This window comes from Narcine bancroftii, chromosome 2 (genome assembly GCF_036971445.1).
Source record: "Narcine bancroftii isolate sNarBan1 chromosome 2, sNarBan1.hap1, whole genome shotgun sequence".
Lineage (NCBI taxonomy): Eukaryota > Metazoa > Chordata > Chondrichthyes > Torpediniformes > Narcinidae > Narcine > Narcine bancroftii.
In genome coordinates, this window is record NC_091470.1 from 42,583,429 (window position 1) to 42,609,829 (window position 26,401).

General features: G+C 38.8%; 2 protein-coding genes across 4 annotated transcripts in view; one reads left to right on the forward strand and one right to left on the reverse strand.

The window, feature by feature from the left end:
* Positions 1 to 513: 513 nt before the first annotated feature.
* On the reverse strand, positions 514 to 24,408 carry slc25a47b (solute carrier family 25 member 47b). The gene is given in 10 exon segments (XM_069915479.1): positions 514 to 807; positions 810 to 845; positions 848 to 911; positions 1,067 to 1,118; positions 1,484 to 1,733; positions 1,971 to 1,986; positions 5,173 to 5,265; positions 7,102 to 7,173; positions 24,082 to 24,185; positions 24,348 to 24,408. Coding segments are annotated over 10 exon segments (897 nt in total). The 3' UTR covers positions 514 to 658.
* The window catches only part of slc25a29l (solute carrier family 25 member 29-like), a 62,646-nt gene continuing 60,135 nt past the window's right edge, over positions 23,891 to 26,401 (forward strand). The window contains exon 1 of one of the 3 annotated variants that reach the window (XM_069916438.1): positions 23,891 to 24,567. In XM_069916438.1, the coding sequence (XP_069772539.1) occupies positions 24,477 to 24,567 (91 nt within the window). In that variant the 5' untranslated portion in view covers positions 23,891 to 24,476. The remainder of the gene's footprint in view (positions 24,568 to 26,401) is intronic. The other 2 variants (XM_069916436.1, XM_069916439.1) reach the window with 2 other exon arrangements.

The following is a 26,401-nucleotide window of genomic DNA, read 5'->3' on the forward strand; positions in this document are numbered from 1 at the left end:
AGCAGAAAACAAAACTGCTGAATCAGAGAATTGCTGAGGAACAAAAGTTGTGGCAGTGGATTAAATAAAAAAGTTTTGGCCAACTCAGGGTATTTTTACTCAAGAATGCTGCACCTCCAACACGCTTTCTACACTATCGGAAAAATTTTTAACCTTCATAAATAACATAAGATTTTTTGCATTTATTAAGAATAAATGCATGTTTTAATATTTTAAGGAATCTTAAATTTAATTCACTTTAGAAGAGCTGAAGTTCAGAACAAAAACACAATCAAGAAAATACTGTAAATAAGCATTTTTTTTTATTGCCAAATAGTATTAAAACAATGAAAATGCTTTTTGTTTTTGGATTTATGAGGTGCTAAAATAATATCTAATTTTTGCTTGTCATTTCAATTTGTATCTCATCCATAAGCATTCAAAACCAAATAGCAATTGCTGCCACCATAAAAAGGTACCTGTACAATATAGAAAAATGTGGTTAAAGTTACAAAATGTATTAGTTTTCAAAAGTAAGTTGTAAAAGTTTATTGGGATATTAGCCACAATTCAGCTTTCTATATTTTAAAATATTCATTCAATTTTGCAAAACCACAAGTAAATGTAACATCGAGATAAAGATGCTTGGCCTTCATATGTTTTTGGAATGCACTAATCCTTAAAAATGTGCCTTTTTGAGGAATACCAGCATAGTTTCATACACTGCGAAACTTAATCCGTTGACAGGAAACACACGGATACAGTTCAAGCTCAAGCCTTTAAAAAAAAGCCTTTATCTCTTCTTGTCTGAAACTTTGTGATAAAATTATATTTCTGCTGTGCCATGCCATCCATCTGCATTCGCAATTGATGACATCCAGTGGAGCTGCCAACGTCCAGTAAGTTGTGCCTGCACATCCACCAGCCATTATCTTGTTCAACCAATATGATTATGAGAAAATCTTAATAATTCCAAATTTTTGGTGAGTAAAATATTTCCATATTTTGTCACTCTCCAATGCCAGTCCAAAATAGCATAACAATTTACATGTGTACTCTGCTTATAAAGTTTTTTTTTAATCCTAACCCACTTCACAGAAGCATAGATGAAAGAGTTTTTTGAAGAGATTAATGAAATGCTAATGTTACAGCGATAAAAGAGTTTATGAACCCAAAGAGCACAAGGATGACAATTTGAAATAGGAATAATGTGATGAACAGGAGCTAAATTCAAGCAATAAGGTTGGAGGAGAGATGGATGGCTGTCCTGGTCTGGAAAGGACATCAGGTGGCAGAGCTTCATAAACAGAAGATGAGAGTTGGTTTTATGGCGGGGGTGGGGGGGGGGGTACAATAATAAATGCTAATGATCTCTTTATTTGAAGTATTAATTTTCCTTTAAAACGTGTTCAATGTGCAAGCAGTTAAGTAATTTGATACGATAGATGCATAGAAACTGTTTCTTATCCTAAGCAACACGGAATAATGGACACAATCTTAAAGCAAGTTATTTAATAGCAACACAAATGACCTCCAAGTGTAATTACCTGGTTTATGTTGCCCTTGTGGAGTAATTTGTTCACTGAAAAATGAGTAGGACATAAAATATAATCCAAAACATGGGATATCTCTCAACTATAATGCAGTCATACCTCTGTACAACCCCGATAAGCCTTCCTCTTTTAATATTGTTATCAGGCAGTGGATTGGGCCTCTGTATTTGGGCATTGTTATCAAGCCATGAGATAGAAGACCTTAATATGGCTGATGAGGATGTGTCTGATTCTGCTGCCTTATCTTGATTAAGCCAATGGGAACAAACACCACAGCCTGGATTTAAAAAAAATAAAATAAATATTGATTAATACACTATGATGAATTCAGTAATGAGCTCTGAAATTGGTTATGTGCTCTGAACAGATTTTACAAAATCGATAATATATTGATGTAGAATTCAATTTACAGAGATTTCCCCAATCTAACAAAATTACCTTGGAATTTCTCTCCCTGTAATCAGTCAAAATAAAATGTTTTGAACAACATCAGTTAAGAGTAAAATTTCCTCTATTAAGTGAATTTTCCTCTCCAAAAATCTCAATTTCTAGAGGATTCTCAAGATTTGTTACTCTAACAAAATGAATAGATTTTTTGACTCCAAGGAAAATTAGTGGGGGGAAAAAAAAGAGTTGCTCCAGGATCAGCCATAATCCTATTCAATGGCAGAACATGCTTGGGATAGTGTGAAACACGAACTTCTGCAAACACTGATTGTGGTTAAAAACAGTTTTTGGGCATTGTTATCAAGCCTCAGTAGGTTCTCAAACATTTTTATGCTTAAGGGAGTTGTATAGGCTAATGTTGTTCCTATTTTCAATTCTCTATCCATATTTAAAACAAAAGAACAGGGACATTGACAATATATGACATGCAAATCAAAATAAATATCTTCCTTATGTACAAATCTTATCCTCCATGTGACCTAGAGAACTTAAAAGTAAATGATCATATGGCAACTAATTTTGCATTGGAATAAATTACCAATTAATATGTTTTTGTAGTAGTAATTGAGGGATATGTTTTTTTTATTTTAAATATAAATTTAGATGTACAGAACAGTAACATGACCTTTTGGACTGGATGGTGTCCTTGTGTAAAGGGGTGTCATAGTGAGCGCAGCAAGTTTACACAACGCTTTTGCAGCACCAGTGATCAGGACCAGGATTTGAATCCTGTGCTGTCTGTAAGGAGTTTGTACGATCTCCCTGTGTCTGCACAGGTTTTCCCCGGGGGCTTTGGTTTCCTCCCACCATTCGAAACACACTGGGGGTGTAGGTTAATTGGTTTTAAATTGGGAGGCATGGACTCGTGAGCTGAAATGGCATGTTACCTTACTGAATGGCTAAATTTAAGAAAATTTAGGAGCCTGTGACACCCAATTGACCGACAACCCCATATATTTTGAATGGTGGGTGGAAACTGGAGCACCTGGAGGAATCCCATGTAGATATGGGGAAAAAGTACAAACTCCTTGCAGACAGTGCCTCCAGTTGCTGGTGCAGTTACCACTGCACTAACTGATGAACTCACTGTGTCACCCAAGAAACTGCAACAGATTCAATTTTCTTCACTAATTGCCATTGTACATGTATGTACTGTGAACTGGAATCTTAGTTTGATGGCTCATTTGAAGGAAAAATTTTTAGCAGCACTTCCTCTGTCCTACACCAAAGGTGAAACTTGGTTGAGACCTCATATTCTGCAACTGATCTCAGACGCCAGCCCTCCTTGGAAAGTGATAATTGGCAGAGTGCCCCAATTTTCCGCTGATGCACGCAAGTTAACAGGCTGCTGTTAACAGCGTCGTCATTGTCAGGAGATCTAAAATCACCTTTAAAGCTCACCAGGCATGGGAATGGTTTAATCTAGTGACAATTACTGGACTTTTGTGATTGTTTTGTTGTAATGGAGACATCTTAAGTGCAACAGAGAAGCCATTACTTTAATTTTTAGGACTTTAACAGCAATTCTAAAAAAGCCATATCAATCTAGATTGTAAATTTTCAAACATCTCATCCAGTCGTGAAATGTCAGGTTGGGGGTGGGGGGGGGGGGGCCTGTCAGGCAGCAACTCCCCGCTGCCTGACAGCCCTTCACCGCACTACCCGAGACTCCCCACCCCACTGGAGAGGGGCAGCTGGCGGGGGATGTCAAAGTGGGGGCCGTCGGGCAGGGGAGGTCTGCGGGGGCCGTCGAGGCAGGGGAGTTCGGTGGGCACTGTCGGGCCAGGGGAGGTCTGCGGGGGCCGTCAGGCAGGGGCGGCCAGCGGGGAACATCGGGGCAGGGTCCATGGGGGGGCAGGGGAGGTCTGTGGGGGCCATCGGGGCAGGGGAAATCTGCGGGGGTCGTCAGGTAGGGGCGGCCAGCAGGCGACATCAGGGCAGGGTCCTTGAGGGGGCAGGGGAGGTCTGTGGGGGCCATCGGGGCAGGGGAAATCTGCGGGGGTCGTCAGGTAGGGGCGGCCAGCGGAGGACATCGGGGCAGGGTCCATGGGGGGCAGGGGAGGTCTGTAGGGGCCATCGGGGCAGGGGTGGCCGGCGGGGGACAACACACAGGGTTCCCAACCCATAATCCCCCATGCAGCTGGAACTGTTGTGGGAAACACATGGGGGATTATGGGTAGGGTAGACGGCCATTACTAGGCCACATATTTATGACAGGCGGTGCTGCAGGGCATTACGAGGCGCCTCTGATCGAATAGGCCCTTTCAGGTCGACCAGGTAACACTGCAAGCAGCCTTTTTAGGGCAGCCACCCGAAAGGTGAGTTAGCAGTTTAAAATCCGCTCCTGCCACCGCTAAAATAAGTTACAGCACTTCAGGACATGTTAGACTTGGTCGTGAAAATTTAACAATGGTTCTGCTAATCTCCAATACATTTCGATTTTTTTTTTGTAAATCTAATTATCCCCCTTTGCTTTGCCTAATCTTACCCTTTATTTTTCTTTCCTACCCTTTATCAGACTTACTATTTTGTTCTTTCCTGTTCTTTCTTCTTAATGCACAACTTGAAATCTTAGTCCTCTGATTTTTTTTCTTCATCAATGGACATGAAATGTTAACTTAAATTCCTCTGCAGATACAGTAGGAGCTGCATTATTTCTAAAGAGATGTTACTCTATCAAAATCAATAGATTTTTTTTGACTCCAAGAAAAATTAATGGGAACACAGAGTGGCTAACGAGGATCAGTCATAATCCTGCTGAACAGCAGAACATACTTGGGAGAGTCATATGAGCTGATATTGCTCTTTCCCCAGATTAAAAACAGAATAGGGCAGTGAGAATATATAACATGCAAATCAAAGTAATCACTTTCTATTTGTACCAAATGTTTCACATCCTCATTGTGTTCCAGAGAGCTTCATAATGAATGAATTTATCATGCAATTTTCAACATTATCTGGTTTTATGTCATTTTTTAGGTGATTTATACTTATGACTGAGTTCCCGCCTTGCGCATTTGTTGCAGAACGAATCAAATTATCTAATTAATAGGCTAGAACATTTTTTTTTTAAATGCTCATGAACAAAGGTCAAGAAAATTATTGCATTGGAAGCATCTTACCTCAGCAGCCCCTGCAGTGCAGCCTGCAACATAAACATCAAGCCGGGATAGTTTCAGGGCAGAGCTGAAACTGAGGTATAAAGTGAAGATGTTCCAAAACTAATGGAGCTGCAGAGCAACACCAATAGAACAGGCAATACCATTCCTTTATAAAATCCATAAACCTGTGTAAAGGCAACAGAAAGATGGTCATCTTGGTTCAGTTTATATTTGGTTACATTTTCCCATTTCTGCAGTTGAATTAATACTGTTCCAAATCATTAACATTGAAAAATTAGGTGTTTTAAAAAAAAGTTCATTGATTGCCATCCTTTAAAACTGGAGGGGTAGAATAAAGATTGGAGGATATTGTGATACAGCAATTAAAAGACCTATTCAGACCACATCTATATTTAAGCCCTAGAACGAGTCTTCAAAGAAAGTTGTGCATCTGCACCCAAACGTTGTCAAGGATCTAAGGCAATGGTTCTCAACCTCCCCACCCCCCCCCCCCCCCCCACTCATATACCATCATAAGTAATCCTTACCAACCACAGAGCACCAATAACATAGGATTGGTTAAAGATGGGAAAGGTTAAAGACTAATTGGTTTCAAGTTTTGTGATTTTTGAAATGACTGATTTAAGTTTTTTCTGGTGGTGAATAATTCCAGGACAGATGAAAACAAAGGACAGGATTGTTTTCAAACTTTCTGTTCAGCCTTCCCCAGTCCTCATTTTCCACACCTGCAAAGGTCCAAGTAGTTGCCCCAAAAAGGAGAGCAGCAAATAAGTTTTCAGATGAAGATCCTGGCCCTAATGGCCAGTTGACAGCTTCATCTTCAAAAGGTATTTACATGATTTCCAAATGTTTTTGACAATTAGAAACATTATTAAAAATTGAAATAGGTGTTTTTTAAAAAAGCAAAACTGAAAACACATTTACCTAATATAAATTAAAGACTTTTTTGGTACAAAAAACTGCCCTTCCTGATTAAATGGTTTTGACCCAAAACATCAACTGCCTATTGCTTTCCATGGATTCTGCCTGACATGCTGAGTTCTTCTGGCATTTTTTTTTGTGTTATTTAACTACCATTACTTATAGAATCTATACTATGGCCTTCTTCAACTGCTATTTATGGTAGCTGTGGTTGACACAAAGAAAATGGCTCAGATACAATGTGTACCCTTCCCTCGAGTCAGTATGAAGGAGCTCCATCCCAAGAGCCAGGTAGTGGAATGAGAGGTCAGGTATGCCAGCATCCAACCTTAAACATGATCCTTAAGCACCTGTGAATTGCAGTAGGGAAGTCAGAAATATGCTGGCATGTGTGATGATCCTTACTGGTGGTTCTCTTCACAAATGTTGGCCAATGCATGAGAGAATTTTAGATACATTTCTTCTTGCAAAGGATAGAAGAAATGTGGAATTGTCTCCCATAAAAGACAGTGGGAGGCTATCTCAATGAAGAATCTGAGATCAATATTCTTTGCTGATGTAGAATTTGTGAATGGTGTTAGATTACACATTAATTAATAGTGGTTTCACTGAATGGTGGAATTATATGTTCAAAATATTCAATTTTAAAGAAAAAAACCCAAAATAAAACATAAACAGGTCAAGAAATTAAGCGAATCGGAGATCAATCACCTTTCACTTCAAATAATTTTTTGTTCAGTTTTAATTAACTCTGTTGACCAGCACTTGGCTACCTAAATTAATTTTCACTTTTGAATTGTTGCAGCTTGTGATTTCAGCATATGACATTGAAAGTAATTCAATTTTGACTCAAATTGAAAACCATACAATTTATGATAAATTATTATCAATAAATGAGTTTTATAGACAAATGTATTTTCACCATATATTTGTACAGTATCACTATAAATTAATAATCTTTCATTTCTGGAATTTTTTCACTTTAGAGACTGTAACATTCAAGAAATTTATTATGAAGTAAAAATGATTAAACTATTTCTTAAGTAAACACTCCAAATTTAATTGTTGTACAGGTTTACCTTTTCTCTCTGATAAGTTGATCGAATGCAGTGCCAAACATTTGTGTACATTTGTTGTGTCTGAATTCTCACCTGGTGAGAGAACTGATATTAACTACAATATAATCTATTACTTCTAACCGTAATTCTTATCAATACATTACCTTGATTGTATCCAAGGTATATCCCACAAATGTAGCAAGTCCACCTGTGGTTGCAATATATATTTTACAGCAGTGGGTACAAAACTTCAGTTGAATTACATTCTCATATAATTGGAACTCTGTAACATATCCTATGTAACATTTCTAAACTATGGAACATGCCATGGAATCTACCAAATATGAAAAGATAACTATGTACAACGTGCACACTAAATAAATTGTCACTTAATTTGCACTGTATGTTGATAAAATGAAGAAAATTATATTGCCGCCAAATCCATCACAACTATTCAATTAATGTTTTGGCATTCATCCATAATTAATGTCACTACAACAGAAGCAACTAATTTCAATCCTTAACTCTCAATGTATTATTCACCAAAGAATCAAGAAAAAAAAACAAAGATCAGTTACAGAGTAAACACTTATTCAACTTCATTAATCCAGATCACATTCTGACCTTTCATTTTGGATTTAGTTTTGAATAAAAATGTTTAAAATCTCTCATTGCTGCTGATAAGCCAAAGGTCTACCTAAAAATGCAAGAGAACTTCAAAAAATTGCTAAACACCATATGCTGGAGGAACTCAGCAACATCACTGGGGAAAAAATGAATGGTCTATGCTTCAAACCCAAAGTCTTTATCGAGACAACGTAAAGAGGACATGGTGGAAGAGGGGTCAGAGTCCCCGTGAGGGATTGATGAACTAGGTAGCGATAGAAGATGACTGAGTCAGAGGATTGGCAGGTGGCAGGCAAAGGGGGAGAGAGAGAGAGAGAGGCAAGAAAAACCCGGGTCAGGTGGAGGAAGATGAATCAGACAGGGTGGAGTGGATTACAAGATGCTCTCCCAGTGTTCAAATCTGATGAGAACAGAAGATGAGAACGGTGGTACAGAGAAAGACCAGATGGAACTTGGGGGAAGGAGTAGGGGAGAGCAGAAGAACCCATTGGGGAGTTAAAGGTGGAGGGGAATGATTATCCCACCCAAAGGGATAAAAAGGAAAGGGGGAAGAGCAGAATGGGGTAATGAAAAAAAGAAAGATGACTCATTACCTGAAATTAGAACATTCCACCCCATTGCACCTGAGTTACCAACAAAACTAAGGAAATCTGCTAATTTATTTTGTTATCTGCAGTAATTTGAGAGAAAAATAAAATCAGATAGCATTGGTTTTCCTGGGGGAAAACAGCTTAAACTACAAAATAATTCTTTCATTACTTTAAAGTTAGATCATGACATTCCAATCATGTTTCTGGAAAATAACCATTTATTTCTTTATGCAGTCCAGTTTATTCCTCCAATGCAGCCACATTATTAGTTTTGTTCAATGGATCAGGAATGACTGCGATTAGAAGGACCAATAGCAAGCCTCAGGAGTGACCCAGAAAAGGTGAAAGCACCCAGAAGGGGTACAACTGGGCAGAGATATTGCCTTCTAATTTCACCCACCTGGATTGAATACTGACTTTTTTATGATGTCTGAATGGAGTTTGGTCATTCTCCGTGTGACTGCATGCACATTGCTCTCATGCACTAATTTCTTCCTACATTCAAAGGTGTGGAGATTGGTGGGTCAATTGGACACTATAAATTGTCACCTTGTATGTAACAAGTAGTAGAATCTGAGGGAGTTGTTGAGAATGTAGGGAGAATAAAATCACATTATAGTAAATGAGTGTTTCTGGTTAGGTGCAGATTCTGTACATCAAATAATCTGTTTCTATGTGAAATGACTGACTCATGATTGGCGTGATATCCATCGACTTAAAGCATAATTGCATAAATAATTTAATGCAAAATATTTCCAGTGCTTATTAAGCTCTTATGCTGTGCAAACAGGCCATCCCATCTTTCATTTGTCCAATTATACCATTCCACTGCTAATGGAGTGGCAAAAAATGAAAATCTAGACACTGTGACTGTAGTTAAAACACAAAAGTTCCACAGCGTCATGAAAGCCAAAGATAATGTAACCAATGTTTCAGTTCTAAGCCCTTCGTCAGGTATGAGGAAAAAGCAGGGAGCTGTCTGAATAAAAAGGCTGGGGAGGAGGATAGAAGTGGCTGGAGAAGGATCACAGGCCAACACCCAAGAGATAGACATGGATAGGAGGGAGTGAGAGAAAAGCTGAGAATTGATCAGGGGAGAGAGGTAGTTCTGTAAATGCAGAGCTGGAGGAATGGAGACAGTGTGTGGTGAGCTGGAGATTAGTCTGCCACTGGGAGATCCAACTATTGTAGCGGAGAGACCCGTTTCAATTTCCCACCCCATTCCTATACCAATATGTCAGCCATGGTCTCAAACACTGTCAAACTGAGACCACCTGCAAATTGGAGGAACAACACCTCATAAACCATCTGGGCATCCTTCAACCATATGGCATTAACATAGACTTCTCTAGTTTCCATTATCCACCCCCCCCACCATCTCTCTCTTCATATCCCTATGTCTCCTTTCCGACAGGTCCCCACCTCCTGTCCTCTTACTACTCTCCTCCAGCTTTGAATTCACAGATAATTTCTTCAGCTTTTTTCATCTTCTTGGATGTTGTCCTATGCTCCTCCTCCACCCCTTCTTCCCTCCTCCCCCATCCTTTTTAATCAGACCCCCACCTGCTTTTTGTTCATACCTTAACAAAGGGCTCAGGCCTGAAACGTTGGTCGTACATCTTCACCTCCTATGGTCACTACAAGACCTCCATCACTTTTGTATACTAAATAGATTTAAGCTGCTATCATCCCTTCCCTGAAGATCTTCCCTCAACCTTATTTCACCCCGATTTCTTTCCATCTTTGCTCATCTACTTGGTATGGCCATAAGCAGTAGGCTTTCCTGTCATACAGTCTTGCAACAAAATTAAAATGTGTCCTGCAATTAATATCTAGTGTATTGTTATGACCTAGACCAGGAGCAATAGAAATTCACCAAGTCAATGATATCTTTAAAAGAATAATTTTTATTAAAAACATAACTCTAACTGCTATGAGCAAGTGTGTGTGTGTGTGTGTGTGTATATGTGTGTGTGTCAAAGCCCAAACCATTACAGATTAGGCATAATTCTGAAGAAATTATTTGAAAGTTTAGTCTCAGAAAACTTTTGTATTGAAATGCAAAATATTTACTACTGTTCAAAAGTTCTCAAACTCACAAATTCTTATAGGTTTGTTTTCAGAGAATTGTTTCTTCATATGAATGATTTCCCTCTCTTGCATGGAGATTCCAGAACTTATTTTACACGTTGACTTCAACAAGCAAGGATTACATAAAGTGACCATTTAAAAAACAGATATGAGAGGCTTGCCCTCTTTTAATAAAGAGGCAGCGAAGTGGTTCTTTCACTGCCACTGATTTTGTGCATCTCCCATGACAAGGAGAATACAACACAACAGTACCTCCCTCAGTGAAGGCTACTCCATTTCTGTCCAGGTCAAACTGGTTCAATATATTAAAAATATCTCCTTGAAATGTCTTTAATCACATCGCATGACATCACTGCTGATATTGTTTGGAATTCTTCTCTTCCAAAAGCATTTATGAGGCAATTCCTCTGATCTTTCTCCACCAGTCATTGAAGCAAAAGCCTGTTTGTTTGAATAGATTATACAGGTGTTTCTCTGAGTAACTTCAACATTTCAATGGACAATCAATCCAGGTTTTATGGCTGTTTACACAGCTTCAACCAACAATTGAACCAGTATGCATTTTGTTTCTCAAAATGGTTTCTGTGTGTCCCTGTTCCCCCCCCCCCCACCCCAATAAAGCCTTTTCTATATAATTTTCCTAAAGATTAATAATAAGACAAGTCTGTAACAGTATCAAGGAAAGTTTCCATTTGGATGCAAATTTCGGAGCCAAGGACTCTGACATTTTTTCCATTGTCCTTATGATGTACCTGTAGAAAGGAGCCATTTGGTCAGTTGAATCTAAGGAAGATTACAAAACAATCCTATTTTCATATTTTTTTTCTCTGTGACCTATTTTCCCCACATTCTCATCAATCTTCTGCCAGTTAAAGATCTTTATAAAAATGGAAACAAACGATATTACTACTGTTAAGATGGAAGTGTTGATTTAACTCACAACTACAAATATTTTTATTCATTATAATTATCTAACCAGCATACAAGTAATATTTATATATTTTGGCATGAATTATCAGCAATCCAATTCAACTGAGGAATAGAATATTGTTTATCAACTTGCAGCCCACTAATTTAACAATTTATTGTACCCTATTTATTGATTTATAAGTAGAATAATTTTTGTGATGTATTAATGACTTCATTGCTTTCCTTTATATCCCAACACTATTTTTCAGAGATTGATCAGTAATATGCTAGAAGTGTGCCACTTCTGCAACTAATCTTACGAAATTTCATCAGGTTAATCAGCCCTATCGTTGTTGACCTACCCACAATGTATGACACAATCAATTGATTTTTAAATAATTCCAAGACTTTTATCTTTATTATTGCAGAATCTATTGCCTAAAGTAAAATCTTCTAAATTTCAATTTGTCTTATTGGGAAGAGTATCAGGTTCGGTGGGTTCACAGAGTGTTGAGTCTGGACACAAGTGTTACAATCACAGTAACTTTAATTAACACACGGGAGACAAAAGGGGAGAACGTTAAATGGTACTCGATTACTATTTAACTTAAGCAACGATATACACATTCACTTCAGACTTAGGTTGGACTCCAACAATAGCGAACCTATACTCAACGCACTCGCATGCTTGAGTAGACACACTACAAACAGGGACTCTTACACACACCTGGTTCCCTGTACCAACGAGGGTGTGGATCTCTGCAAGTATTGATCTATTGCAATCCTATGGCTCAGCTTCAGGACACACATTCCAGACAGGCAGGGAGGCCATGTTTCCTCCACACACAACTAAATTCTAAATCAGACTTGCACTATTTAGATTTTGTATCTTATATCTCCAATTTTAAAGTAATTACTCAAATCTGTGCTTTTACTTCTATCATGGAATCTGCAGACTTTAATGTTTTACTTCTCTCTAAACCTTTCCAGTTCATATAGCTATCCAAATATTTTTTAAACATCAAAATAGTCTCCATCTCTACCACTTACTCTGGCAGCTCGTTCCATACACCCACCTTCCTCTTGTGTGAAAATGTTGCCCCAGAAATTTTAAATATTTAAACCTTTCTCCTATGCCCTCCAGGTTACTCTGAGGCAAAGGTTGTAAACATTTGGTAATCTATATCCCTACTGATTTTATAAACCACTATAAATTCCAAAAACAGGAAGCATCTCCATGCCTAACCTGCAAAGACCTTTGGGAAATCTACAGAGTTTCACAGATTCACTTATATCTGGGAGAAGCAGTTCCTCTTCATCTCTGCTGTACATCTACTTTTAAATCAAGTCTGGAGGCCATGTCCCCTACTTCTAGTCTCATCTACCAGTTGAAACAACTTTCTTGCTTCTTACTTATCAATTCTGTTCATATTTTATATTTTGCTACATGACCCCCTCTCATTCTTCTAATTTCCAATGAGTATAATCTGAAGCTACTCAATTTATCCTCTTAAGCTACCCCGCCTCATTTTTGCAACAGAAAGCTTTAATTTTGTTTTCACTTTTCTCCCACCCCATCCCTAAGATTAAGCAAATTCTGAGCTTTGGGACAGACCAGAAGATAAACTATGATGTGAAGAAAGGAGTCCTCGCCCATGCCTTAAGGCTGCTGAATGTGCGTTATGTCAGGAGTAAAACAGGAAGCCGACTTGTCACGTCAGCTCAGATCATCAGAGAGGGACTGAGGGACACACCACAAAAGAGGAAGGTTGTTTTAAATCAAAGCAGGAAGAGACAATTGGCCACACAGCACCAGGATGTTGCCTGGATTGGAAAATAAGTCTCATGAGGCAAGGTTAGCAGAGCTGGAACTTTTCTCTTTAGAGACCAGAGGATGAGAGGAGAATTAATAGAGGTCTAAAAGATTCTCAGAGGCAAAGATAAGGTGGACAGCCAGCACCTTTTTCCCAGGGCAGGAATAGCAAACACTAGGGGACATCTCTACAAAGTGAAGGGAAGAAAGTTTTGGGAGGACATCAGGGGTATGTTTTTTTTTTTTTACACAGAGAGAAGTGGGTACCTGGAATGTCTTGCTGGGGGTGGTAGTGGAGGCTGAAACATTAGGGGCATTTAAGAGATTCTTCGATAGGCACATGGATGAAAGAAAAATAGAGGGTTACAAGATAGCAAGGGTTTAGCACATTTTTTGGTAGGAATATACAAGTCGGCACATCATTGAGAGGGCTGAGGGGCTTGTACTGTGCTGTCATGTTCTATGTTCTACATTAAATCTCTTGTAATGTACTTTAATCTGCCTAAAATCATCTCTCATACCCCTCCTATTGGTGCTTACTCAACTCAACTGTGAACATCAGCATCACAGTTAAGATTCAATAGTTTACATGAATATATTTTCACATCAAGGGAGGCCACTTATCCAGTTGATTCAAAGCTCTCAATACAATCTCATGAATCCCATTCCAATGTTTCCTTATAACCTATTCTCTCTTGGAGGCCCTTCAATTGTCTTCTAATTTTCCCACTATCCACCAATTATAGCCACCAACCAACAATTTGTTAGTGTACTGAAGCACTCAGAGAAACCAAACAATCACAGGAGGAAAATGCAAACTCCACACAGACAGCGCACAAGATCAGAAGCAAAATAGATCGTTGATTCCTCAACCACCTCCCAGTCAAAGAACTTATTCTGATCTAGACTGCTTTCATGAATTTCAAACTAAGGAGCTTTTATTACATGAAGCTTGTTTCAGAAGAAGAATTTATTACAAAGGTCAGAAGATTGGTGTCATTGAGGACTATTCCTTTAAGATTATGAATGAACTTGTTAGATGCAAAAAGATTATGTCAGAAAACTATAATCAAGGTTTAAAGCCTGCTTTGCTTTTTCCAGAGTACCCTCATATAACACTGAAGGACAATTCTAAGAAGTGGTTTCATACCGTTAAAGAAACCCAGAAATTCTTAGAAGAAAAAATTCTCACTTTAATCAAACATGTGAGAGGAGTGTTATCTAATTGGTCACCCCCTTCTTTATCATTTGTTGGCCAAGTCGACTATTAAAATGAATATATTACCTAAATTTATATTCTTTTTTCAGGCTTTTCCTATTTTTACTCCTGTCTTTTTTTAAAATTCCCTTGTCTCAATCTTATCTCCTTATTTATGGAAGACTAAACACCTTTGCCGAAACAAAGTCCATTTACAAAAACTTAAAAAGAATGGAGGTTTAGCCTTACCAAATTTTAGGTTCTAATATCGGGCAGTCAATATACAAAAACTTACATTTGGTTATATATTACCATGAAGACGGTCCAATTTGGATCTCTTTGGAATCTAGTTCTATTTCCCTTCTCGGATCCTCACTTCCTATATCTAATATATATTTGTGCATGTATATCTGTTTGTTTGTTTTCCATGAAAATCAATATAGACCACTCTAGAAATGTTCAAGGAGGTTCAGTGGGGGTAACATTTGATGCTGAATGTCATGACCACATTTAATTTAATCTTTAGGGTTATATGAAGTTCAAAAGTTTTCTGACCAGCTTACACTGACTTGCATTCTGTTCATTATACAAGTATTTACTACAACTGACTTGCATTACTGTTGTTATGGGCCAGAGGATCCTAAAACCCAGCAGCAATGGAAATTCATGGTTACTTCACAAATGGTTACTTCAACAAAAGTTACTTTTAATTATCTTTAAACATTAAAACTTTAAATTAATACTATTAACATAACCTGACTTAGCCCCCTTCTAATTTTAAGCACACATGTATGTAATATATATATATAAATTCAGAAAAATTATTTGATTCACAGTCCAATCTCACTTCTCAGTCCTCCAAGTTCACTGGTATCAGGCAAATCTTATACTGTGCACAGAATTTAACATTTATGAATCTTCACCAGGCTTTGGTGCTTGAAATATAATGAAGTAATCTATATCTTACATTAATAATATTTGTCATAACTTCTTTACACAAATTTTTCCAATCTTCTTGTTCCATGGTGATATCTAAATCTTGTTCTCATTTTTCTTCTGAATTGAAGAAACCTACTTTAGCATCTGTTCTTGTAATATTTATGCAATTGAAATAAACTTTTACTCATTCCATCAACCATACTTTTTTCCAAGTTTGATGTCTTTTAAAATAATTTCTGGTCCTAATTTTTCTCTTAGATAAGCCCTCAACTGAAATTAACCAAATAATGTATTATGAGGAATATTATATATAAGCTTTAACTGATCAAAAGACATCAATCTAGTATTATAACAATCTCCCAATTTGGAAATTCCCTTATGACACCATATATTTAAAAAAAGGATTATCCTTTGAAAAAATTAAGAGAGGATTGATTAATGGTGTTTGTAATGAAAGAATGTTCCCATCAATTTCTAATTTAATTTTATTCCAAATATTCAACAGGTGTCTTAATATTGGGACTTCCTTATCTATTATACTAGATTTAGGTTCCCATTTATAAATAAATTCATCTGGCATAACTTCTACCTTACTTAACTCAATGTCTACCCATGATGGTCTAGATTTAACAAACATATAAGCTAAAAACCTTAATTGAGCTGCTCTATAATATTTCTTAAAATTAGGAAGTTGCAACTCTCTTGGTTCATATTTCCATGTTAATTTCTGTAAAGACTTTCTTACCATTTTCCCTTTCCAAAGAATCTTCCTAAGCTGTTTATTTAAATCTAAGAAAATTTTTTGAGGTAAAAGTATAGGCAAAGTTTGAAATAAATATTGAATTATTGGAAAAACATTCATCGTAATACAATTAACTCTCCCTATTAATGTAATTGGTAAATCAACCCATCTCATCAAATCTTCCTGTAATTTTTACATATTGGTACGTGACGGTCCACCACCACGGAGATCGAGCTGGCACATCACGCAGCACACGCAGAAGTAAACAGCAGCATAACACACTGTAACACGTTCCTTAACACAGTAAACCAGCGCGGATGAAAGCTGGAGCAATACAAGACCAGCAGCCCTAAAATGGCCAAGCTCCCAGCTAACAGATCAGTAACAGGCTGGGGAAGAAGGGTATTCACATGCAAGAATGTTCCCACCCACTATTGTTATTCATGCAGCTGATGTCAGCCAATCAAACAAATGGTGAGAACTCAAACTGTATAAAAGGAGCCTTTCCAGCCTCAATAAATCTCAGAGCTTAATCTCCCACACTATGAGTGTGTGTATTTCTTTGTAGCAGTTGGCTACAAGTATGTAATTTAATTTATATAAATTTTTCAAATTAGTTTCAATGCATTTACCAAAATATTTAACCTCATCAGTCCATCTAAAATGAATGGCTTCTCTACAATGTGAATAGTCTCCTTTAACTAATTCCATCACCTCACTTTTATCCCAATTCATTTTATATCCTGAAAGGTTCCCATAGTTAATAATTGTTGATAAAGTCTTGGAAATGGTGTTTGTGGTTGAGTTAAATAAACTAATACATCATCTGTAAATAAGATAATTTTATGCTGGGTCTGATCTATCTAAAATCCCCTTAATTGTTGATCATCCCTAATCTTTTGTGCCAATGGTTCTATGGCTAAAGTAAATAGAGCAGATGATAATGCATATCCCTGTCTAGTAGATCTATTCAAATTAAAAAATTGGGACACCTGTCCATTTGTAGTCACTTTAGCTTTAGGACTTCGATATAAAGCCTTAACCCAATTTATAAAGTTTACACCAAAACAAAATTTACTCAGCACCTTAGACAAAAAGTCCCATTCTAACCTATCAAAGGCCTTTTCTGCAATCTCAAGCTACAATTCGGCTCAAGTCTTTTTTTTCTGAGCTAAATAAATCATACTTAACCTTACTATATTTTCCAAAGTTTGTCCATTTCTAACAAAACCCATCTGGTCCATTTTATTAAATCAGGAAGATAGTCATTAATTCTATTTGATAGTACTTTTGCCTCAATCTTATAATCTACATTCAATAAAGATACATCTATAAGAAGTTGTTTTAATGGATCTCCATCTTTTTTAGACCTCACAGGTTGGAAAAAAAAATTCACTCAACATGAAATTAGAATGACGATTGTCCTCAATGCAGGTAACTCCCTCTCCTCTCCCTTTCCATTTCTTCTTTTACCTTCCCCTATTAACTTTTCTCTCCACTCTCCCTCTCAAACTGCATGCCACTGTCTCCCAGCTGCAAGCAATTGGATGAATCCCTTGTCTCGGCATCATCAAAGAGAACAGCTTCCTGAGCAAGAGTGGGACCTCGGGCTCAGTGGCGTTTCCTCTCCTCCCCTTCTCTCCCTTCCACCTCGGCATACCCAATGCCAACTCCGAACCTTCCCTTCAGCCTACTACTGCCGGACTCCCCAGTGTGCATGTACAGTAGGCCTAGGGGAGGATTCAGAATCAGGACTTGAGCGTCATGAGCTCCGGTGACCGGGAAGACAGGAGCCCGTTGACTCACCAGTGAGTGTTCCAATGGCCTGGGAAGCCTCCCCATGGATTAGCAGTAGCTATGGGGATGTGTCAGGGATTGGCAGCGGCAGTTGGGAAGTCTCGGTGATCAGCAGCAGTGTGGAGGGCAGAATTTTTTTCTGGTGAGGGTTAAACACTATTTTAATGCTTAAAAAGCCTTCCCTTGTTTTTTTTGGTTTAAATATTGATACAACAGATTTGCTGTTGCTACTGGGCTGTTTTTTAAAAAATTACCAGTTCTCTAAAAAAAATCATTTATCCGATATAGGCCTGGTCCTGACCATTTTGGATAATCGGAGTTGCACAGTATTTTTGTTATTTACAGTTAAGAGATTTTTTGCAATCTCAGTCACTTACATTCCCCAAAGGCACTAATAAGAAGTTAATGGATGTAATTTTTAATTTACAACCTTTTTATAATGGATCATTATTTAACATTTATGGCATGTTGTTGGGAATAAGAGAGTGTCCTTAAGATAAAACTAAAAAAGCCTGGGAACAGGACCTACAGCTTTTAATCTCTGAAGAAACATGGAATGCAATTTTCATATTGGTTAATACCTCACTTTTATGTGCCTACCACTCCCTCCTACAATTTAAAGTAGTCCATAGAGCTCACATGTTGAAAGTCAAATTATCTCATCATTATGCAGATGTATCTCACTGTGGTAGATTCAACAATGGAGATTCTTCATTAATTCATATGTTTTGGACATGTCAGAGCTTTGAGAAATACTGGGATGAAGTACTTCAAACTTTTAAAACTTAATTTTAAGCCTAAAACCTTTAACTGCCTTATTTGGTATTGTTGGTTGGAGAGAGCGGCATAACTTTGTCAGTATCTGATTTTCATGTTGCTCAGGTGGAAGGACATTGCTCCACCTACTCATGCTCAATGGCTACAAGATGTCATGTCGTGTTTAAATTTAGAGATTAGATGCTCAATTTCTGATTTGAATTTTAAATTTCAAACACTGTGAGGACCTTTTATGAATTATTTTCAGAATCCCTGATTTGATATGAATGCAGAAGTGTTGACTGATAAGATAATTTATTACTTTAATTTGGAATTATTTCTTCCTCTCCTTGCCAAACAGCTTTGTTTTTGGTCATGGGGTTAGATCTTTTATAATAAAATATTAGTGTAATATCATTTGTTTAATTGAGAATGCAGGTACAACTTCAATTTCAATAAAAATATTGAAAAGTAAAAATGAAGGAAACCTAAGTTGCTGGAACTGTGCGGCAGCTAAACTGCTTGCTGCAGTATGCTGTCCTTTACGATTCAATGGCCAGGCTACTTTGTATTTAATAGATTTAAGTTTGGAGACTTACCTTCACAATCCAGACAGTCTTGGAGATTGCAGGAAGATTCTGAGGTTCCTAGAGGTGAGTGTTTTTTGCTGCTTCATTTGCTGAGGCATTGCAAACAGAATTCAACATAGTTCTTATCTTAGGATAGAAAGAACCTCAACAATTCCTCCACATTACCCCACTTCTAATCATGCAGTCAGTAGGTATAAACAAGTTTTGGAGGAAGACTCAAAGAAATGTTTTTGCGTTTATTTCATTTTTCATCCGTTGGTCAATTTAATCTTTTGTACATATCATTTTGTACATCTCATGTTCCCATAGATTTCATTCCAGCAAAGATGTTGAACTAGCTGAAGTTGATAATGTGCACACTCATAAGGCAATAACTGAAACAAAAGCTGATGGGAACACGTGAGAGAAACATTCAGACAATTTGAAAAGTGAAAGATGACCATGTATGACATAAAACATGGAGTATTAGCTAGACAGTATGAGTCTACATTCCAAAATAATATCTTGTACTGATTGGAAGTGAGGTCTGAAGAGTCCATGTTGTCCAGATGACTGCAATAGGTGACATATCTGAGCAAAGTGGAAGAACGTGGTGAAAATTTATTCCAGCAGTGAATATAGAACTTACAAATGAAGAGAAAATGCATATAGACTGTAAATTTAGTCAAGATATCATTCTTCAGATCAACTTGTAACTACAATGCCAGAGACCTAAAGACAATTAAGAAAGTATAAGTGACTAAGAGAGCCAGTTGACAGAATTAAATCTCATCTGATTGTTTCCCACAAAGAGGGAAAACAGCATTGTGCGTAATCATGTAAATAATTAATATGAAACTGTAAAGGATTATGTCATATCTATAATGCAAGCTTGTGTGTCAATTCTTAATTTGCAACAAAATGCAATTCTGTCTTGTAGCTCCGTCTGCCTTCCTAGTTAGAATGTAACCACGTTAGACAAATCACCTCCAAGTGCATCACAGTCCCACATGGTTTCTTTTTTGTAACCAGTAAATTCTTCATTCTCAGATAAAATGCAGACTACAACTAGGGGTCATAGCCTCAAGATGAGGGACTACTTTTCCCAGAGGATGGTGAATCTGTGGAATTTGCTGCCCATTGAAGCAGAGGAGGCTACCTCAGTAAATATATTTAAGACAAGGTTGGATAGATTTTTACATAGTATGGGAAAATGGCAAGTAGGTGGAGATGAGCCTATCATTAGATAAGCCACAATCTCATTGTGGCAGGGTAGGCTTTATGGGCCTGATGGCCTACTCCTGCTCCTATTTCTTATGTGTCTAACTTTACTTAAATAAATCTAAATTTATTTAACACCTTTTCAGACCTGTCATTCTATATTCTGAGAAATCTTGAGTCTATCTAAACTTGAAAGCATCTAATAAATAACCTCTTTATGATTTCTGGTCTTAATTTTTCCAACCTCAACTTATAATTGAAATCCTAGCCAATAGTAACAGCAACGGTACCCTTTCCAACCCTTTAGATCCTTTGAAGGAGATGTCCACTACCATTTGTCATAGAAAAACATAAATGCTGTAAAAATGCATCATGTCAGGCAGAAACTGTAGAAAGTGATGGGCCCTGGATCTGAAACATTCACAACTTCTTTTCACAGATGTTTTCGCACCTGCTGATTTTTTTTTCCTGATTCTACTTCAGATTTCTAGTATCTGCAGCTTTTTATTATCATTTTTACTAACTAGAAATTTTTCTTTGATTTTAAATTCTACTCATTTACCAACTCCTGAATCAACTTCACTGTAATAAAATAATGTTGCCTTGGCCCTGGACTTGCTGATCTATTTCAGTAACTCTGCACTCTGTACTGTTTTTACTGGTGTACAGTGTAATGATTGTCCAGCTGAGGTGCATGTAAAACAAACTTTCCCATTGTACTGCAATACATGTGAGAATAAACTTGATCTATTAATCCAAGTAACTCGTATATCTTTTTACTACTTTACAAACTGACAACTTCATGCAATTGTATGAGATATTTTCAAAGATATCTCTTCAGATTTAGTGCACCTGAAAAATATGTGGTTTCAACCAGCTAAGAAACAATATTGCTAGGACAAAGTATATAAAAGTCATATCCCACAGCACCTCATTATGACCTCTAACAGTTTTGTTGAAGCCCTAATAAACCACAAATCTTATAAATACACAATATCAGCATTTTCTTTCCCATCTAGTAAAATAATTGAACTGTAAATCCAAATTTCATAAGCAACATTTGAAATGAATCTACAATTAACAAATGCATACAAATAAATTAGTAGCAGATCAATCAATTTGCAGAGTGAGAAAGCTACACGCAGGCCTGGGAGGTGTTTAAAACAAGGAACATTTCATGGATCTCAATGCATTAGCAGTGGCCCAATCAAGTCGCATAGCAAGAAAGAAACACCCAGGTAGGTGTTATCAGGAAAGATGACAGGGAAAGGCTGTGGATGTTGTCTATGTGGAATTTAGAAAGGCATTTGACAATGGAGGTTAGTCAGGAAGGTTCAGGGTGTTAGGTATTCATGGTGAAGCAGTAAACTGGATTCAACAATGGCTGGATGGAGAAGCCAGAGAGTAGTGGTGGATGATTGCTTCTCAGACTGGAGGCCTGTGACTCTTGGTGTGCCCCAGGGATCAGTGCTGGAACCATTGTTGTTTGTCATCTGAATGATAATATGGTAAATTGGATCAGCAAGTTGGCAGATGACACAAAGATTGGAGGTGTTATGGACAGCGAGCAAATCTTTCAAGAGGGATCTGGATCAGCTGGAAAAATAAGCTGAAAATGGCAGATGGAATGTAGTGCAGACAAGTGTGAGGTGTATTTTGGAATGACAAACCAAGATAGGACATACACAGAAAATGGTAAGACACTGAGGAGTGCAGTAGAAAAAAGGAGTCTGGGAACAGATGCATAATTCCCTAAAAGTCGAGTCACAGGTACAGTAAAAGAGAGCCTTTGGCATATTGGCCTTCATAACTCAAAGCACTGAGAATTGGGGTTGAGATGCTATGGCAAAGTTGTACAAGACCATGGTGAAGCCAAAGTTGGGAGTGTTGTGTGCAGTTTTGATCATCTAACGACATAAAGAGATCAATAAGATTGAAAGAGTGCATAGAAGATTTACTTGGTTGTTGCCCGAATTTCAGGAACTAAGTTACAGGGAAAGATTAAACAGATAGGACTTTATTCCCTGGAGTGTAGAAGAATGAGGGGAGATTTGATAGAGGTGATGGCGACTCGCATCAAATCACACAAAGCAGAGTGCAGGTAAAACGCTAGTTTTAATAGATTAATATATACAGCTAGGTCTGTGCAAGCCTAGGCCAGAATAAGGGGGGGTTGGGTCTCCACCATTTTATATATAACATACCACCACAAGAGATATACAAAATTATGAGGGGTATGGACAGAGTAAATGTAGATAGGTTTTTTTACACTGAGGTAGGTAAGATACAAACCAGAGGACATGGGTTAAGGGTAGATAGGTTTTTTTTTTTACACTGAGGGTAGGTAAGATACAAACCAGAGGACAGGGGTTAAGGGTGAAAGGGAAAAGGTTTAGGGGAACCATGAGGGGGAACTTCACACAGAAGTGAAGGTGGATCGAGCTACCAGCGGGCTCAATTTTAAACTTTAAAAAAAATTGGACAGATACATGGATGGGAGAGATATGGAGGGCTATGGACTGGGTGCAGGTCAGTGGGAGGAGGCAGAGTAATGGTTCAGCACAAACTAGAAGGGCCTGTTTTCTGGTTCTAAATCTATTTGAACTCTTAAAAAAAAATGCTGTATTAAAATCAAATATTGCCTTTTGTCGGTTCTTTTCAGTTGCGGAAACTGCCAAAATGTTTGGCCTGGAAGTCAGCCTGAAGAAAACTGAGGTCCTCCATCAGCCAGCTCCCCACCATGACTACCAGCCCCCCCACATCTCCATCGGGCACACAAAACTCAAAACGGTCAACCAGTTTACCTATCTCGGCTGCACCATTTCATCAGATGCAAGGATCGACAATGAGATAGACAACAGACTCGCCAAGGCAAATAGCGCCTTTGGAAGACTACACAAAAGAGTCTGGAAAAACAACCAACTGAAAAACCTCACAAAGATAAGCGTATACAGAGCCGTTGTCATACCCACACTCCTGTTCGGCTCCGAATCATGGGTCCTCTACCGGCACCACCTACGGCTCCTAGAACGCTTCCACCAGCGTTGTCTCCGCTCCATCCTCAACATCCATTGGAGCGCTCACACCCCTAACGTCGAGGTACTCGAGATGGCAGAGGTCGACAGCATCGAGTCCACGCTGCTGAAGATCCAGCTGCGCTGGATGGGTCACGTCTCCAGAATGGAGGACCATCGCCTTCCCAAGATCGTATTATATGGCGAGCTCTCCACTGGCCACCGTGACAGAGGTGCACCAAAGAAAAGGTACAAGGACTGCCTAAAGAAATCTCTTGGTGCCTGCCACAATGACCACCGCCAGTGGGCTGATAACGCCTCAAACCGTGCATCTTGGCGCCTCACAGTTCGGTGGGCAGCAACCTCCTTTGAAGAAGACCGCAGAGCCCACCTCACTGACAAAAGGCAAAGGAGGAAAAACCCAACACCCAACCCCAACCAACCAATTTTCCCCTGCAACCGCTGCAACCGTGTCTGCCTGTCCCGCATCGGACTGGTCAGCCACAAACGAGCCTGCAGCTGACGTGGACATTTACCCCCTCCACAAATCTTCGTCCGCGAAGCCAAGCCAAAGAAAGAAGAAACTTTTACCAATGCTCAAAATAAAATGGACATCGCTATAAAATAACAACTTCACACCATGAATAAATTCCTCGCTGACTTGGAAATTATTTTTATCAGCGATTTCCTACCTGCGACCCACCCAGCTAAAAAAGTCAATGAAATGCACTTTACATGAACTGTCAACAGCTCCCGGGCGTTTCCGTTTTGCCGTGGGCATTGGGTTCTGCCCACAAGAGCATCCTTTTGAGAAAAAGGGGCACTCCGACCAACACACGCTGATCATCGGTCGCCCCGCCTGCAATACAGTTCTCTAATGGGGACAAGCGGGGTAAACAGTACGAAGAGCCGAACGACGGCGGCGGAAATAGCCGAATGACGGCAGCGGAAAGAGCCGGACGGCGGCGGCGGAAATAGCCGAATGACGGCAGCGGAAATACCCGAACGGCGGCGGCGGAAATAACCGAACGGGGCCGAGTGACTGCGGCGGGAGGGTGGCATCTTGGCGTCGGCGCTGAGTGAGGCAAGTTTTCGTCAGTGGTTGTTCCTGGCGGAAGCGGTTTCTTTTGATGCTCACCTGCGGATTCGGGGCGAGGGCTGTATTGAGACTTAAAGCGGGCCCTGATGATCGTCAGAGGACGAGAAGCGGCCGAGTAGCCGGTGAAGCTCCCTATTTTACTTCACGTTTCCAAAACTTTTTGTTTTCCACGTAAATAAGTTCACGGTCGCGCCGAGATTCGCCCTTGGTTTTCGGAGAATCCTTCTCTGGGGATCAGTTCCTTCTTATTCGGCCACAGGCCCGAACTGTCAACGTTTCTCCAGCACTTTCAGGCCCTGCTTCAAGCATCAAAGCCGGTTCTGTTCAGAGGCTAGTCCTGTTCTTCTCATGTATTGGGCCAGTACCCCGTTTACATTAAACAACTAAACAGCTCAGGGTTCCTTCTGAATGTAAAAAAAAATCTTATTGCTTCTATTTTCAGCTCTGCATCTTTTTATTTCCTGTGCCCTTCCTTGCCCAGTGTCGTGGATGGTTCCGGATTTCCTAATCCTTGCTGGGATTGAGTGCAATAGTGGAAGGCCGGCCACTTGTCCTGCTGCTCTGATGTTATGTCCCCCAATAGAGAAGATTTATTCTGCAGAGATTTAGAAGGATGTTGCTGGGACTGGATTGCAAGGAAAGGTTAAACAGGTTGGGGGCTTTATTCCCGGGAATGTAGAAGAATGAAGGGAGAATTGATGGAGGGGTGCAGATAAATCAGAATTTATTGTCAGGAAATTCGGTGTTTTTCCCCACTGACGTTATATGAGACAAGAGCACATGGGATAAGAGTAAAAGGGGCAATGTTAAAAGGAACATGGGGGGGGGGGGCTTCACACAAAGTCGTGAGAGTGGAAAGAGCTGCTGGCTGAAGCTCCATTTTGGCATTCAAAAAATATATGGTCTGGGTATAGGCCATTGGGACAAGGCAGAATAGACGAGATGAGCTGAAGGCCCTGTTACTGTGCTCTCTAGTAGTGTTGGTGAAAGATAGTAATAATTTTGTTTACCTATCTAATATGTAAGTGAAGAATGGCTTTAATTCTAACTGATCAATCACCAGATCATCTTACGAATAAACACAAAGCCATGTTCTGAAGATGTCATCGCGATTTGGGTTTTCAATGTTGTATTCAGGATTGGGTGAACCCTGAGCAAACTAGAATCTATAGCTGTACCTGACACAGCATTCCATTCCTGTCATAATGTGATGCAACTGGATTATGTTACCAGTACTGTAGTTCCTTTTAAGGTATTGTGGCTGTCCAGGGGATTCCTGACCCTGGCCTGTCGTGTTTATTGGTTTTATTGGAAAATTAACATTTCTTATTAACATAAAATAGAACAGTTGCTGGAAAATTCTGAACAACACAGGACTATGGCAGCCCTAGTTGCAGTTTAAAAAAAAAACTCTTGCTACTTTGAGATCATCCAGCAGTCCAGAATGCTACTTATTTTCACTTGGGTTGGATTGCAGTGTCTTCTCCAATATGACTGTTGTGTTGAGTTTGATGCATCAATTAGCAACTTTGGAATCATGCATGCTTTTTATTGGTACCATTGATGATATATTGTATTGTGAGCAATGCATACAATTCATGAATGAGATCTTTAAAAATTCAAGAAGAATATTGTAACATTAGCTGTGTTTAATGGTGCCAAGTTCATTTTGGATGGATAGATGAAAATTTGGTTAAGTCTTATTTGATCAGATGTTGAATTCTGCAGCAAAATTCAATTGTTTCTGAAATGAATTTAGGAGTGAATTAGAAATTGCTGCTTAATAAATATAGAATTTGCCAAAATAAAATTGAAATCTGTATTAAAGCTGTATGTTTCTAATAGGCAAGGCAGGGACATTTTCACTCTTCATTTGTTCTTACTTTTAGTATGTTGTGGTGGGGAGTGCAAGGTCTCTGCAGCAGCACTTTGAGTGTTCACGTCAGAGACTCTGGC